This window comes from Leptonychotes weddellii, chromosome 5, assembly GCF_054177405.1.
Source record: "Leptonychotes weddellii isolate Sample4059 chromosome 5, ASM5417740v2, whole genome shotgun sequence".
Classification (NCBI taxonomy): Eukaryota; Metazoa; Chordata; class Mammalia; order Carnivora; family Phocidae; genus Leptonychotes; species Leptonychotes weddellii.
In genome coordinates, this window is record NC_138373.1 from 125,558,429 (window position 1) to 125,575,926 (window position 17,498).

The following is a 17,498-nucleotide window of genomic DNA, read 5'->3' on the forward strand; positions in this document are numbered from 1 at the left end:
GTGATGGGTATTAAGGAGGGCACGTACTGCATGGAGCACTGGGTGTTATACGAAAACAATGGATCGTGGATCACTACATCAAAAACTAATGATGTATTGTATGGTGACTAACATAATATAATAAAATTAAAAACTACAAAAATAAAAAATAAAAAATAAATAAAAAGGCCAATACACAAGCAAAGAAGCTCAGTTGAATTGCTTTCATATTTAAGGAAATAAAAATAAATATTATGAGACATCAATTTGTATCTATCAAAATATCATGAACTAAAATGTTTAACAATAGCTTGTGGTTGTGAAAGTAAGAGGAAACAGAATTGTTCAAACACTTTTCAAACACTTTTGTTCAGAGTATGAATTGATATAATTAGAGAACAATTTGGCAGTATCTTTCAAAATTTGAAATGTATGACAGGATTTGGGAATTTTACTGCTGGTAATGTATTCTACAAATACACTACAACATATATGCAAAAAGTTTAGTTATATTTATTTATCATTTCACAATAACAAAATGAGGTGAATTGAAATCATCATAAGAGTTAAATTAGTATGTTTTATTCAAACAATGAAATACTATATGGCTGTTTAAAATAATGAACTAGACATTTTTGTTATGATTATATATGGAAAGATACAGGTAAATGAAAAATATTGCAGAAAAGAATGTATATCACTCCATTTGTGGTTAATTTTTATGAAATTGTATAGAAGATTCTAGAAATATATACAAGAACATATTAATAGTCATTGTCTCTGGGTAATGGAAATATGGGATAAGAGGGAACTTCTACTTTAATTTTACGACCATCTGTAATGTTCAATATTACATCATGAATTTCTTTGTATTACTTTTATAGTAAAATCAAGCAGTAGCAATTTAAATAATGAATTAGCATTACTGTCTTATATTTTCCTCTAGATAATAATAATAGAGTGAAGCTGGTAGCTGATGCTAGTATTCCAGGATCGGATTATATTAATGCCAGCTATGTTTCTGTAAGTTGCTGTATTTTTATGTTTTATATTCTTATAAACATAAATACTTCAATTATATTACTCTTCCAAATATTTTAAATCAGAAATTTGTTATAAACTCTATGGATTTTATGTGCCAATTCCTTACAACAACACTAGGTACCTCCATTTTATAGATGGGGAAATGGGGGCTCCTGATAGAGATTACAATTTACCAACAATCATTTCACTAATAAATGAAAGATATATAACTTCAAGCTTCATATTCCCAGGCCTTTCCACTATATACATTCTTTGTACACAACGACAATGTCTGTCAATCTCTCTTACAAAGAAAAAGACAAATAGTTATGTCCATACAATATAAAAATTTTATTCTCTTCCTGCCATCTAGATTTTCAGTCCTTGAAGGAGACTATGATGTCATGTTCTTCTTTGATCCTCAGTTACCTGTAGAATGTGCACTCCATTGTAGCTGCTCAAAAACTGTAAATGAACCAACGCGGGATGAATTGTGACATGCCTAACGTACTGGCACATTATAGATAATAAATGCTTGTTGCATTAGATTAAAAATCGAATGAAACCAAAGTGTTTTAGGGATTTCTCTCTCTCCCTCTCCTTCCATATGGCTCTCTTACCCTCTCAATGCTCATCTCTATCACAGGTACATAGAAACTTGAAATGCATCCACGATTTGCACTGAGGTTGACACATGGAATTGCCCTTGCCCTTGCAGTCATTAAATTCAACCATTCACCTCGAAACTATTTCTGAAAAAATCCTGATAATTAGATGTTAGCCTCTCTTGGCATTGTTTCACCTACTTCCTCCTAAGGCAGATGATTCTATCTCTGAATAACTCCAATATACAATTGTTTTCTTATTTATTTATTTATTTATTTATTTTAAAAGATTTTATTTGTTTGAGACAGAGAGAATGAGAGACAGAGAGCATGAGAGGGAGGAGGGTCAGAGGGAGAAGCAGGCTCCCTGCTGAGCAGGGAGCCCGATGCGGGACTCGATCCCGGGACTCCAGGATCATGACCTGAGCCGAAGGCAGTCGCTTAACCAACTGAGCCACCCAGGCGCCCTACAATTGTTTTCTTAAAAACAAGATGTGCTCCCTTATATTTTCACCCACTGACTTCAATTCTAACATATAGCAAAGTTAGCCATCCTTATCATGGTGACCCTATAGACACTTGAGGGTTTCCTCTAGTGTCCACAGCCTTATATTCTTTTCTTATTCGTAGGTCATCACTCCCAGGCCTGCCCTTTGGTTCCACTGGGACTCTGCTTCTGTGATGCCCCATCCTTTCCCCATTAATGTAACTTGTTCTGTGTCCCATTTCCTTGAGACCCCTGTTAAGGGGGAACATTTCTTTCTAAATTCTATATTGGTTGATAATGACTCCAAAATTGCAATCATATAGTGGGTCTTACTGTGAAAGGGATATGTCAAGGGAGAATTTAAGATTTCTTAATAGGGGAAATGAGGGAGGGTTTGGAGAAGTTAAAGCATCCTTTGAATTCCAGCCTATTTTTATGCAAGAACTTTAAATCCATTTTGAAAAACCACACACATTTTCTATTGTGGTGACATGTTTTAGTCACTTATCAAATGATTGATTCCCTTGAAAACTTAATTCTTCTCTAGCGATTTTGGTGAAATCTTGTGCTTACTAATTTTCATTGCAGCCTAAACTCTGTAGCATGTTGAAGTTTTACTTTGATTTACAGAATGATGCATATATGCATTTAAATTTAATCAATGTGCTAATGATCATATGTTTTGTGATACTATAGAACAGTGCAAGGGCAAATGGTTGTATAAGTGATCTATTGATTTGTACCATTTTTATTCACTAATAAGTAGGTACAAAAGAACAACTCACATTCTCTAATGTTCAGTTAGATATAGGGTGACAGTATAGGGTATGAATATGATTATAAAGGAAACCGACAGTTTTAGTAGGTGTAACTAAACCACATAGATTTACATAAACAAAGGAATATTCATGAATACCCAGTGCTCCCTCTAAATACTATAGGTTATCAGGAAACAGCCATAAGAAGATGATAATGCCGGATGAGCAATAAACTAAGAATTCTGAATATATATAGCCTGCTATAATCAAGTGATGTTGTAATACAATAAATCTTACAACAGAGTCACTATGACCCGTATGTAATGATATGCATAATCATTACTGAGCTGCATGCTAAGCAGGCCCAGATGGAAAGCACTCTACGTTAAGGCAGATTTCAGATTTGGAATGGAAGTATAGTGTTGCTCTTAGCTCTTGGGTAAATCTCCTTGGATTGGAATGCCAGGAACAGATGGGAATAGGAAAGCCATGATACCATAGTGGCCCTCACTTCGCCATCCCCAAATTCAGGCAGTCTTCCCTCAGAAGAGTGAAGGCTTCTCAGAAAGAAAAGTCTGATGCATCAATTCCCTCTGCCTTCCCAGTTTTGTTCCATGGCACCTCCATCTGAAAGTTCATGAACACTTGTTCCAGGAGCAAAAGAGAGAGGCCATCTACAAATGGAACATCTCAGGGTGCTAGAGGAAGAAGGGAGGACAACTATAATGGGAGGTAGGGAAGAAAACAAAATAACTAGTCTTCAGATGGAAAAGCCAAAGAACTCAAGTCTGGGGAAAGGAAAAGGGAAAAGTGATATACTTTAAGTACATCTGTGAGATCTCCTTTAAGATTGGGAAACTCCAGGCCAGGGTCTGCAACTAGATTAATACATCTTTATCTCTCTGCCTTTGGCTGTCCTTGTGAATTGTGCTCCCGTAGCTAGGACTCACAGGGAGCTTGGAACATTTTGATGATGGATGGACTGTGGGAGAGAGGTAGGGAGAGAAAGAGATACTGCATCCTTATAAACAGCCACTAACTTTACAAATGAGTTTAGAAAGGTTTTCAAGAGAATTAACAATAAAAACATTATGTAAATGAGACAAGAGAAAGACACCAAACCCTCATAATTATCTCTACTTGAGATGCCTGAAATTACTTTAACCTGAGAGATTTTTACCATAATTAAAAATTAAAGATTAGGGGTGCCTGGGTGGCTCAGTCGTTAAGCTTCTGCTTTCGGCTCAGATCATGGCCCCAGGGTCCTGGGATCGAGCCCTGCATTGGCCTCCCTGCTTGGCCGGAAGCCTGCTTCTCCCTTTCCCACTCCCCCTGCTTGTGTTCCCTCTCTTGCTGTGTCTCTCTCTGTCAAATAAATAAATAAAATCTTTAAATTAAAAAAAAAAATTAAAGATTAAAGGCCATGATGCAAATGAGCTGTAATAGCATCAGAAATATCAGAATTGTTCCCACATTGATGAATATTATAGTACCAAAGGACATTTAGTCCCTGAGAAAGGGAGATGACCAGGAGAAACATTTTATAAATTGATTCCTGTTAATTGTCTTCATCCTTGAAACACTTTCTTCATTTTGCCTCCAGGACATCATTCTCTCAGTTTTCCATCTACAGCTTTGACTCTTTCATCTCAGTGCCATTGGTTTTCTGTTTTCTCCTCCACGACCAAACACTTGAATTATCTAGAGCCCAATCCTTGAATTTACTAATTCTTTCCAAATTAATTTCCTTGATAATTTCATCCATTCTTGTGTTTTAACTGAGATCTGTGTGATGATTACTTTCAAATTTATGTTTCCAGTTTGGATTTGTTCCTGAATTCCAAACTCATATACCCAATTGCCTTCACGATATTCCCACTTGGATTTCAAGTTTAATAGGGCCATAATGAATTCCTAATTTTCCCTTCAAACCTGCATATCCCAAAGTCTTTCCAATCTTCCTTTGAAATTTTTACTGATTCTTATACCCAATATCCAATGCATCAACAAATTCTATTGACTCTGTCTTCAAAATATATCCAGATCCTGTCACTTCTCACCATCCCCCTGTTATCACCCAAACTACCCCCTTGGTTGGATTATTGCAAAAATCTTCTAGCTGTTCTCCTCCTTGCACCTTTTAACCCTGGTTAAAAGGCTGGTCTTCTTATAGAAATCAGAGCAAAACTGTTAAACCATACACTCTATATGTTCAAAACCTTTCAACAGGTTTCTAGATCATCCCAAGTAAAAACCAAAATCTGGCAATTACCTCTTAGGACCTAAAGCACCCTTACCCTCCCTCCTCTGTTCATTCTTATGTCATCTTCTATAACTGTCCCCTCCTCGTTTACTCCACTATAGCCATTTGGTGTTCATAGAAAATTCTAGACACATTTTTCCTTTAATGTTGTTACACTTGACTTTCTACCAGGAACACTTGCCCCCAAATCCTGCAGAGCTTACTCCCTTACTTCTTCAAGTCTTTCCTAAGATATCACCAGTGACTCTTTTCTGAACATCCTATTTTCTAAAGCCCTCTCTCATAGCACTTACCACTTTTAAAAGTTCTATGTAACTTGCTTATTTAACAGACTTAATGGACTTAATGTCTATCTCTCCTATTATATAATAAATAAAAAATATAAAGTAAATATCAATATATTCATTTATATAAATATAAAGAATATAAAATAAATAAGTGGGAATTTTAGTGTCTTTTGTCAGTGATGAATCCCCAATCCCTAGGACAGTGCCTGGCACACAGTAGAAACTCATAAATATTATTTCAATGGAGGAATGTACATATTTTAATACTGAAAGAAATCACCAAAATATTAATGGTACTTCATTCTGGATAGTGAGATTGTGGGTGAATTCCACATTCTATTATATATTTTATAACTAGTATATTTTTATCTGTTGCTCAAAAACTAAAAAACACTGTATATGTAAATGTTGATTTAATGTTGCAATTATATCCTTTTAGGGCTACTTATGTCCAAACGAATTTATTGCCACTCAAGGTCCATTACCAGGAACTGTTGGGGATTTTTGGAGAATGGTGTGGGAAACCAGAGCAAAAACATTAGTAATGCTAACGCAGTGTTTTGAAAAAGGGCGGGTAAGTTATCGGAAAATCTTTTCACAAGATGTTATTTTACAGTTGTCTTAATATATGTGTGACAATTTCAGCTAATACTGTGAGTCATCAATAATTTGGACATCTATAAGGCAGTTTTAACTTCGTAGCAATAACTGTGATATATAGATCAATATAACAATGGTTCTTACGACTGGTGATTTTCTCTGAATACAGATCAGATGCCATCAGTATTGGCCAGAGGACAACAAACCAGTTACCGTCTTTGGAGATATAGTGATTACGAAGCTAATGGAGGATGTTCAAATAGATTGGACCATCAGGGATCTGAAAATTGAAAGGGTAAAAAAAAGGCAAGGGAGGGGAACACAATAGTAAATATGAATGCTCTAAATGTCTAAAAGTAAAATTAATTTCTAGAACTGTCCCTTGCAGCAATATAAACACTCTGTGGTATCATCTGTTTGCAAGCTTTTTTATTGTTTCCATTCATACCGGAAGGCAATTTGCTTTATTGTAGCTATAATAGAAGATCTATCTTGCAGGAAATCATGAAACACATAGTTTCTTCTGTTTGGTAAATAGTTATTTTTAAAAGAGCACCTTCAAAAGATAGGACATCAGCTGCCTTACACCTTCATTGTGGTACTTTAATAATCGTATCATGCTTCTTTCATCTGTCACGTTACCTAGCATGGAGATTACATGACTGTTCGACAGTGTAACTTTACTGCTTGGCCTGAGCATGGGGTCCCGGAAAACAGTGCCCCTCTAGTTCACTTTGTAAAATTGGTTCGAGCAAGCAGAGCACATGACAACACACCCATGATTGTTCACTGCAGGTAAGGAAGATACTTTCAGAACCTTATATGAAACACTAGAAATGGTCTTTAAAGTCAGTGTGGTCTTTTTATTATCATGATACCATTGATTATTTTCTGGCAGGATGTTAATGTAGCTTCATTCCAACTCCCAGTTTTCAGATGTTTTACTGGTTATAATGGAACAAATTTTAGTTTTATAAGAGGTTAGATGGCAAAAATAAAATGAGTAGTGAAGGTGTCTTAAAGCAAGGGAAAGTATCTTATTGGTAAGGGAATCTTCCTCAACTCTTGACTGGATTATGCCCTCTCAGAGGAAAGTCTTTAATTTTTTTTTTTTTTTAACTGTAGCCCTTCATTGATAGGTGTGTGTGTGTGTGTGTGTGTGTGTGTAGGATTTTAAGAATTTTACAAACAAACATCTGATCCTTTATTATTACAATTGGCATTAGTCTACTACCATAATTTAAATTTTTTTTGTAAAAGCAAATTTTTAGATTTGTGTTGTAAAGAATAAAAGAAAATGAACTTTATAATAAAGATCAAATTAAGTGACCAACCCAAGTACGACAACAATTTTTTACAAACTTCAGCTAACACACGTCTTCCTTTGACTAGCTCTTTGAACATGGCTAAGAAGTTTTTCTCCGCTTTATTTTCATTGGTATTTAACACTCTAAGAAATAAAACTCAAGGTTGTTTAGAATTCAGAGTTTTTTCTGGACAGATGGATTTGATTGTTTTCTAACATAATAAATCTAAGTAAGTCTCAACCTGAGTCTCTTCAACAATTAGTTTGTAAATTAGAGAAAAAAGTAGGTAATAATACACTATGTTATGATTTTGCTTACATGAGATACTAGAATGGGTAAATTCATAGAGACGGAAAGTAGAATTGTGGTTGCCAGGGACTCAAGGGAGAGAGAGAAGGGTGGTTATTATTTAATGGGTACATTGTCTAATTTGTTGTTTAATGAGAACGTCTGTTTGGGATGATGAAGAAGTTCTAGAAATGGATGGTGGTGACAGTTACACAGCATTGTGAATGTGCTTAACACCAACTGAGTTGTGTACTTAAGAGTGCTTAAAATGGTAAATTTTATGTTATGTATCCTGTACTGCAATAAAAAAATTTAAGTAACAGTATCTTAGTCACATTAATAATTAATACATTATTAATTATAATAATTCCAATAATTAATTGATAATTTTTCTAACAGGTATATACTATAATTAATGTGGTTAACGATGCAAGAAAATATCAATCCATCCAAATTTTTACTCTTATTTAGAGGAAAAAATTCACTATGTAATTTAAACGATTATATATTTTCTGGGAATATTGTGGATTTTTTTTTAAATTATAAGGGTAATACATAAATGCTTGCTCATTATAAAATATCTAAATAGTGCTTAGATTTAAAAAGCATAAAGAACAAAAGATAAAAGTGTCATTTTTACCCTCCCAATTCCATTTCCCCCTCCCTCTACATAACATTTTCAACAGAATAGTACATAGTGTAAATAGAGTAATAGTTTGCTTCTAAAGTCGGTGATTGCTTTTAAGCTGGGTCATTGATGATTCAAACCTCTAATGGAAAGTAGCTGCCTTCAGCTTCTCTGTATCTTGTATGTACACTGCCACTGATATTAAAGTCTGTTAGAAAAGTACCTAATATTAGCCCTGTAGCCTCAAACAGAGCAGAGAGCAGAGAGTAGCTACACTGTAGTAAACAGCATAACGTGTAAACTTATTAAATCACTATGTTGTGCACCTGAAACTAATGTCACATTGTGTGTCAACTATACTTTAATCCATAATAAAAAAGAGAGGGAATCTCCTTCTTTGTGATTGAAATGGATAAAAGAGTTCAGAAAAAAGTATGTTCATATTAATAATTCCCTTTCAGTATCATTGAAAACTGTCTACTAAATGTTTATCTCTAACTCCAACTTCTCACCTCAACTCAGACATACATTTAACTGCCAATTCGATGTGACAACCTGAGTGACCACAAAACTCTGAAAATTTGATGTGTCTAAAACAGAACGCTTGATTCAATCTCCAAACTCACTCCTCCTTCTCATCCCCCATCTTGGTAAAGGGCAGATCCCTTCTGTGTGGCGCCCAAACCCTGGAGACATCCTTGACTCTGCTCTTCCTCTCACATTCCAGGGCAGCCATGCATCACACACTCTGATGTCTTGCCCCTCTTACCTCCCCACTGCACTCTCCCCACCCTGGGCTCCTGGCTCTTCTTCAAACACACAGAACAAATCTCTTCTCCCCCCCAACTCCCTCGGGCTGCAGTGCATCCCCCCCCAAATACCCACACTGTGTGCTCCCTCATGCAAGTTTCTTTTCAAATATTACATAATCAGAGATGCCTTCTCCCTAACCTGATTTATCTTTCTTCATAGCACTTATTACTGCCGGGCACATTCTATGCATGTTTGCTTAGTTGTGTACTGTCCTTCTCTGTCCTCTAGAGAGTAAGCTCCATAAGTGCAGGGACCTTGTATTGTTGTTCACAGATGTACCCCAGATGCCTAGGACAGGGTCTGACACTCAAGGTATATTGGCTGATGTCATGACAGATTACACTGTTCAACATATGTGTATATGTGTTGCCAAAATCGAATTTATTTTGTAATGCTCATTCTTTCTTATATGGTTGAACCACGGGATATTGCTAAGATATTTCTTACCTACAAAAATGGCACTTTTATGTTGTTCAAAGTAACATTTGTAAGACTAAGTGACCTTCCACATGTCTTTTGTTGTTCTTTTTATATTTACTTCCTAGGTTAACCATTCAAATACCAAGATTCTTGTCCTTCTAATGGGAATTTCTGCATAAATCTTGTCAAGTTTATCAATTCACAGTTTCTATGGAACACATACCTGTCCCTGGGTATTAAACTAATTTCTTAAAAGGAAATAGCTTTTCAATTTTATTATCTATAAGAAGTAAAAAAAAAAAAATCTAAAAAGAAAGTGAAAAGAACACATGAAAGATTGCCAATAAATACAGAGAAAATGCTATAGGGCTAAATAGTGGATGTTTTTAATGTTTAGCATTTCTATCGGTAATCAAAAATATGTTCAGTACAAAGTTTCTGGTGTTAAGAATTCTCAACAATTTTTAAAAAGACTTTATTTATTTGAGAGAGAGCGAGCGAGAGAAAACATGAGCTGGGGGAGGGGCAGAGGGAGAGGGACAAGCAGACTCCCTGGGGAGCAGGGAACCAGGACCCTGGGATCATGACCTGAGCCAAAGACAGACACTTAACTGACTGAGCCACCCAGACGCCCCAAGAATTTTCAACAGTTATTTTAAAATTCTTCTCTATACTTCTCCAACTACACCCCTTATAATATTATGAAAGAAGAGGAAAAGTTCAACTGGTAAAAAACAAACAAACAAGACAAAACCTCACACATTTGATAGAGTGCTAATGTTAATCATCTTGATCTATCTATAAACAGTCTAGTAACAATACAAATCTAAAGACACTGGAAAAAAAAAAGTTCATCCAAATAAGAAAAGGACCTGTTTGGAATTTATTACTACCATAGTTCACTTTCTTCATCACTATCAACATGAACAGACTTCTGCTGAACAACATTCATATAATTTTACTCTTCCTGTAGTGCTGGAGTTGGAAGAACTGGAGTTTTTATTGCTCTGGACCACCTAACACAACATATAAATGATCACGATTTTGTGGATATATATGGATTAGTAGCAGAACTGAGAAGTGAAAGAATGTGCATGGTCCAGAACCTGGTAAGATATCTAACATCTTGTGCAATGTCAGCTCTGGAATTTCTACAAGGGAGTCTCTCAATGGCAGCAGTCTGGTTGGGCATGGACTTGAAACTTTATTTGCAGAGCAGACACCCTCTTTTTCGACATGATAAACCTCCTAGAGGGGAAGGGTTTTGGGAAGCGCATTCCACGAGGCACAGTCACCCCCTCAGCACTGTTAGTGACTGCTCATCCTAGCTCGTTTATACTGATAGGCATATAGAAAGTATTTCAGAAATTGAGGTCTTTAGTGTTTGGCAAATGTGGGAAGCTCAGGAAATGCATCAAATCAATTTCTTTTATAAACATGCTGTATGTTATATTTGGAAAAGTTTAAAATATTGACTGTTATGGGGTTCTATGTATTTCTCTTGTCCATATTTATCCCTGTTGTATACTAATAACAATTGTCATAGCATCTTATCAACTAACTCCCTGGGAGTTTTTTGTTTCATTGTTTTGGTTTAAAGGCAAAAACATTTATAAAATATAGAGATTTTTCTTCATTAAAAAAATCACATAGTATAATGGTAATGAGACTAAAAACCTTACATTGAGTGTCTAGTGAGTTCCATCTTCTATAATAATCCTTTATATGTATTATCTTATTTAATCCTTTGTTTGTAAAGCAGTATCAATAAAACTAATCACCAGACTAGGTATTATTGGCTTTGCTTTACAAATAAAGAAGCAGATGTTCCATTCAAAGAATTTAGGTGATATTTCGAGATTATACAATTAATGTTTGAGAACCAAAATTCAAACCCAAGAGTGTCTAACTATAATATGTAAGATGTTTCTCTCTGTATATTTGGATTGATAATTCTATACTCTTCAAATGGAAGTTTTCTCACAGTAAATATATAGATCTGCTGTAATAGTGTTTTCCACAATACCTACTAGAAAACTCATATAGCATCAGAGTTGTTAAAGGTGTGAGAAAACGGGTTCTTTGCTAAAAATAAGTTTGAAAAGAAGTTAAACTGATCTTAGAATTTCTTAAAGCCTCTATGCGAGTGTACATTGAGAGTTATATTGAGCCCTTGTGAGCATCATTTCCCAAAATTACATGATTGTGAAATCCTTGAATTTCTTTTGACCCAGAATCTATAATGCCATGTAGGGGAACATTAATGTTCTTAGGAAGATGCTGCTCTAGACTAGAGACATCTAAACTTTGTGGACTGCACAAACCCTTTCAGGAAGAATGTTTGAGCATTCAACTCCAATAACTATATTTATTTTTTAAATGTAGATTGAAAATTATGTAAATTATAAAACATATACAAAATGAGAAATAGAAAACATGAGATAAAGATCAAATAAGCAGTATTTTGAAATCTTACTAATTGTGATGCCTTCATATTATCATTAAGATAGTGATACATAGCACAGGATAATTCTGTTTCAATAGTGATTTTAAATATATATTCTAAGTTATTTATAATTTTTTAAAAAGTGATCTAGCTTTTTGTCAGATTTCCTTACATTATTGTTCTTTTTACCTCATAGGATGGCTATGAATTTATTCTAGAAGCACAAAGAACATCAGCCCTGCCGTTTCCTTGTCATTCATTTGGGCTTACATGATAAATATTACCTTCAATCCATGGTCTCTTTGTAGGAATCTTTTTAAGCCTCTGCAATTTTGTGATGGTTAGGTAAAACTAGGCAATGTAATCCATATGCATTCCCCTATATGCTAAAGGGGAAAAAAGGATGAAGTATCACTCTTCCCTTGGGGTACTTCAGAAATAGAACATAACTTGTGACCAGGGTTGACTTCTGTATGTGCAGCCTGGGCAATGTCACAGGGCCCCATGCTCAAAAGGGCACTGCACTTTAGTGTTTGCTGTCACTGTCTTGAAAATCTTTAATAATTTTTGAGGGAGGAAACACTCATTTTCATTTTGCAGTGGGCCCACAAATTAGGTAGCTTGTTCTCAATTATAAGGGTTCCCATATCAATCCAACTGTTAACCATTATTAACACCCCAATTCTTTCTTATTTTTGTTAACAATAAGAATAAACAGAAAGCTAACATTTTCCTCCCATGTCCCTAGATTACACATATGCACAAGTGCTCAGTGTTCTTGACATTGATCAAGATTGGTTGGCTCTGGGTGCCTTGGTGGCTCAGTTGGTTAAGCAACTGCCTTCGGCTCAGGTCATGATCCTGGAGTCCCGGGATCGAGTCCCGCATCGGGCTCCCTGCTCGGCAGGGAGTCTGCTTCTCCCTCTGACCCTCCTCCCTCTCATGTTCTCTGTCTCTCATTCTCTCTCTCTCAAATAAAAATAAAAATCTTAAAAAAAAAAAAAAAAAAAGATTGGTTGGCTCTTTTAGATAGGATAGAGGGTGGGCCAGATCAGGGTCTTGTTTCTTTCTAGAAACTAGAGTCACTCTTCAGGTAATAAAAGTTGAAAATATCTTGCCACTCTCTATAATTTTGCGGAACTGAACTTTGTAAAGAGTGTGTTCAAGAATGCCTGTTAATAATTTCACACAATTTAGTACGCAATATATGCTCTAAACTTCATACATTGTGCTTGTTTAACCAGCCCGAGCAATATGTTACAGTTGGGTAAGGGAATGGAAAGAGCATGAATTTTGAAGTCAGAAATTGAGTTACGATTTCAGCTCAGCTTCTTAATTAACTGCTGGCTCTGTGACTTGTTTAATTAGCCCCTTTGAGTTATTTCTCTTTTGTAAAATAGCCATGTTATACTTCTCACACACTTATGGTCAGCATTAAATAAGAGAAACTGTCTAAAGCACCAAACATACGGTCAATGCCCAGCATGTAGTAAATGTCTGACAGAATTCTGCTGGATTCCCTCCTTGCTGAAAAGCTGGCACTCAGAAGCTCTCTTTGACCTGACTTCCTTTCCAGAAGTTTTGCTCTTTACCATCTTTTCTCTCTGATGATAAAAAGGGAAATGACCACAGTCCTTGGCTCCAGCCCTTACAAACCAGTATTGCCTTGCACAAGAGTGGTTTCTTATTTTCCTCTGTTGCACTTGGGAATGATTGCAGTTTCGATGAAGAATGCTGTCTCAGCACATCCTACAGTAGCCATGGGCAGGGGTGGGGAGGTGGGAACCTCAGAATATATTACCCCTAAAAGGCTGCTCTGGGGACATAGCCCAGACCCAGGAGAGAGCTTTGAGCTCTTTCACTGTCTCCCAAAAAACAGTTCATAGCAGCCTCCAGAACTTTCTGAGAGAATAGTCCTCAGTGAGATAACATCCTGAGCTGCTATCAGTCCCTCAAATAAGGGTTAATCTGGATGAGTCCCTTTCCTGCTCTGGTTTTCCTAGAAATTTACTGATGTGAAGTCTTAGGGTAGAAGAAAAAAAAAGCTAATATACTTGGGTTGCCTAGTTTTTTGCCAGGCACTTTACATATAGTAAGTTCTTTAAATATCACAACATAAGCGTTATGATCTCCCGGATGAGGAAGCTAAACATCAGACAAGTTTCATTCTTAAGGTATGGTGATTATCTAAGGCAGGAACTGGAACTGAGCCCTCCACTGCCTCTTTGGCAATAACACACCATGACAGAGGGATCTTGGAAAATAGAGTCCTGCCCTGTGGAGCCCAGCCTGGCCTGCTGGCAGAGTTTGCACCCATCATTCTTTCCAGTGGAGAAAATGAGATAGGACAGTCTGAAGCTTCACATATCAAATGTGACTTCAAATTCACATGTGATTTGTAAAAACTACCCAAACTTATCAATTCAAATGATTATTGTTTTTAAAGAAATTATATCGGGTCCATATATTTCTGCCAATAATGTTATTCATTGTGTGACATATATTTGAAAAACACTTTTTTAGAATTACCTTGAGAAGTAGTTTACTAGCAATTTCAACGGGATTTTCATTACTGTATAACGACACTTCCTTTCTTCCCAAAATTGGATCATGTAACTTGATCGTCCACTCACTGACAAAACTTAATCCCTAATGACTTCTGAATGTTCTCCAAATGAAATCCTTCCTTAAATGGTAAAGGTTGGCTACTTATGAGAATTAAATGATACTGAGTCAACAAACATTTGTTATGTAACTACTACATGCCAGACACTATTACAGGTAATGGGAAAAGAGCAGTGAATGTGACAGAGTTCTGCCCTCCCAGAACTGACACTCTGCTGAGGAGATGTTTGTGGAAACATTTTGTAATTCTTGAAGAAATAAATACTCGTAATAATGACCAACAGTTTCTGAAACCAGTTTCAGTAGAGGAGTTCCAAAAAGGGTTTGAGATACAGTAGCAATAGATATGAATATATAGCTCTGAAGATAGTCACTTTAGAGGACATCCTATTTAAATCAATTGTCAATATACATATGTATATGATAATATGTAATATATAGTATAAATATTTTATTATGTTCCTTTAACATCAGTTATGTTTCCTGTGTAAAAAGGAGGGTGATTTTCTATTACTTAAACTTAAGTACCTTTGGGAAAGTCCAAACTCAGAAATGCGAACAGGTTATTGAATTATATTGAAAAAACTTAAAGAACCTAGATGGTACTGAATTTAGCTTAAACGTTCAGATGAAATGTTAGGAGTCCTTGTCCAGGACCTGGGTGTTTGGATATTTCAGTGATCAACTGCCTTGTACTTACAAATAAAGACCAGATATTTGACATTAAGTAGGCCAAATGTCAGGTGATTAACAGAATTGTCGAACATATTTTAAATGTGCTGATGGTGTATAGATATGTTTACTCACAGATAGTGAAAGCAAATGTATCATCTGCATTCCAATAGCCATTCTGATCATTCTAACAAGATAACTATTTATAAGGAAAATTACTCATTTAGACCTAACAGGAAAAAGGAAATTCATAAACAGATTTAAATAACCTAATTTGCCACTTTTTTATAATCACAGCAAGCAAAAACAAAGTAACATGGGGTTTCGCAATGCTAAGTATTAAAAAAAACAAAACAAACAAACAAAAAAACTTGAAGCTACAGGAAGCCATAGGAATTTAGAAAACCTGATGTTTGAGATGGTACAAAATCATTTATATACATGGTAAATTCTGTGCTTCTCGCTTAGCTATCTAACATTTTTAAATTTAGCATTACTTTTCACTGTGACAGTATAGCTCTCTTTATAAGAAAAATAATTTTTTGAAATAATTTTTAAAAATCCACCCCACCCATTTATTTAACACTCTTTCTTTGGTGTCTAGGCACAGTATATCTTTTTATACCAATGCATTCTGGATCTCTTATCAAGTAAAGGAAGTAATCAGCCTATCTGTTTTGTTAACTATTCAGCACTTCAGAAGATGGACTCTTTGGATGCCATGGAAGGTAAACAGAGGCAACGTGTACCAATTTACTAGTGTACCAGGAGCATTGATTTAATAATAACCACATGATAAAAATGTTTTAGAAGCTTGGTTAATGCACATAACAAATTTTTATTATTCTTCTCTAATCCAGGTTAGGGTAATAGCCTCTGTATCTGCACTCTATTTTTGCCATGAAACATTTAAATCTTTTGAACTGGTAATTTCAGTTCTCTCTTGTGACATGTTACTTTATGTTATAGGTGATGTTGAGCTTGAATGGGAAGAGACCACCATGTAAATATCCAGACCAAAGATTACAACTGGAAGATATTTTCAAATCCCAGGGGCCAAAATTTCCCTCTTACTCTTCTGAATTGAAATGCGCAACCTTAAAGAAAGCTCTGTGTTTCTGTTACTGTGCCTTACTAAATGGATTGACATTTTAGGAATAGTTCTAGGAAATAGCTAATTCAGGATAGTCATTTTGTTTTGTACAGAATAAATAGGCATTGAAAATGTTTAAGAAAAGAGATCCCAGAGATTTTTGAAGTCTTCCATATTTTTGGAATGAGCCAAATAGAAAATGATCACTAGATTAGCATGAATGTTTCCAGGTAAATTTTCCCCACATATTGGATCGAATCTTGAACAAGAATTGTAAATGTTGATTCGGTCGTGTTATTTTGGCCTCCAGGGTGTTAACGTTCCTTGTGGATAACTTCCAGGACTGTCCTAATGCTCTGTACTTCCGTGTACACCCCTGGGTTTTGAATCCTCTGTTTTATGAGTGCTGAGATATCATCTCGTGATCTCCAACAGCTGAACAGTAACCCCTTGACACTGCCGGGATTACTCAGCCTTTATACAACACACAGTAGCTCTTCAGGGACACTTAGGGCTATTTAAGTTGCTTTGTGATCTTTAGTTTGAAAAACAAAAAGAAAAATGAAACAGTGCGATTGCTCATAGGAAGCTGTAGAGTACTTTGTACTGTCTACATTTGTACCTTTTTCAGGACAAGTTGTACCACTATGCTGTATCATTAAATACATGGTTAAATGTATCAGAGTATTTGTCTATTAGATGTCTGTGCAACCTAATATTGATAGTTTTGGAAGGTCTCTTGGGCAGAAATGTATGATGTATGGCAAGCTGGTAAACTAATGATATGCTGCTGTGTTACCAACAGAAATTTCTGAATAGATTACATAAAAGGATCTTTTTTCATCTCCCAAGGTAGATCATGGAGGTGTGTATTTGGTGGAACTGCAAAAAAGGTATTAACCAGGTTGTAGCAAATTAGAGATTTTTTCTTAATATATTTCAACCTCCTTTTTGTTAGATAGTGACAATGTACTAAGTAATTTTGAACTATATAAAATTATTTTGTCATAGATTTCAATTAAGGATCATAAAATGAAATAGTATCAGTTATTCTATTTCTTCTATGATAAGAATTACACCTTATGCTTATTTCTGCTGACATATACATATAGGAAATGTGATGGCCAATAAAATTAAATTTTAAGGAATTGAGTTACTTTGCAGCATGATTCAGAGGTCCTTTTAAGTATAAATTTTATTTTAT

The 17,498-nt window shown here is 35.5% G+C and overlaps 1 protein-coding gene across 1 annotated transcript in view; it reads left to right on the forward strand.

Moving 5' to 3' along the window:
* Positions 1–16,973, forward strand: part of PTPRQ (protein tyrosine phosphatase receptor type Q) — a 231,612-nt gene extending 214,639 nt beyond the window's left edge. Inside the window, exons 41-47 of the mRNA XM_081818978.1 lie at positions 926–1,002; positions 5,842–5,976; positions 6,172–6,297; positions 6,649–6,797; positions 10,432–10,567; positions 15,806–15,929; positions 16,171–16,973. Coding sequence (XP_081675104.1) covers positions 926–1,002; positions 5,842–5,976; positions 6,172–6,297; positions 6,649–6,797; positions 10,432–10,567; positions 15,806–15,929; positions 16,171–16,208 — 785 coding nt within the window. The 3' untranslated portion in view covers positions 16,209–16,973. The remainder of the gene's footprint in view (positions 1–925; positions 1,003–5,841; positions 5,977–6,171; positions 6,298–6,648; positions 6,798–10,431; positions 10,568–15,805; positions 15,930–16,170) is intronic.
* The last annotated feature ends 525 nt before the right edge of the window (positions 16,974–17,498 follow it).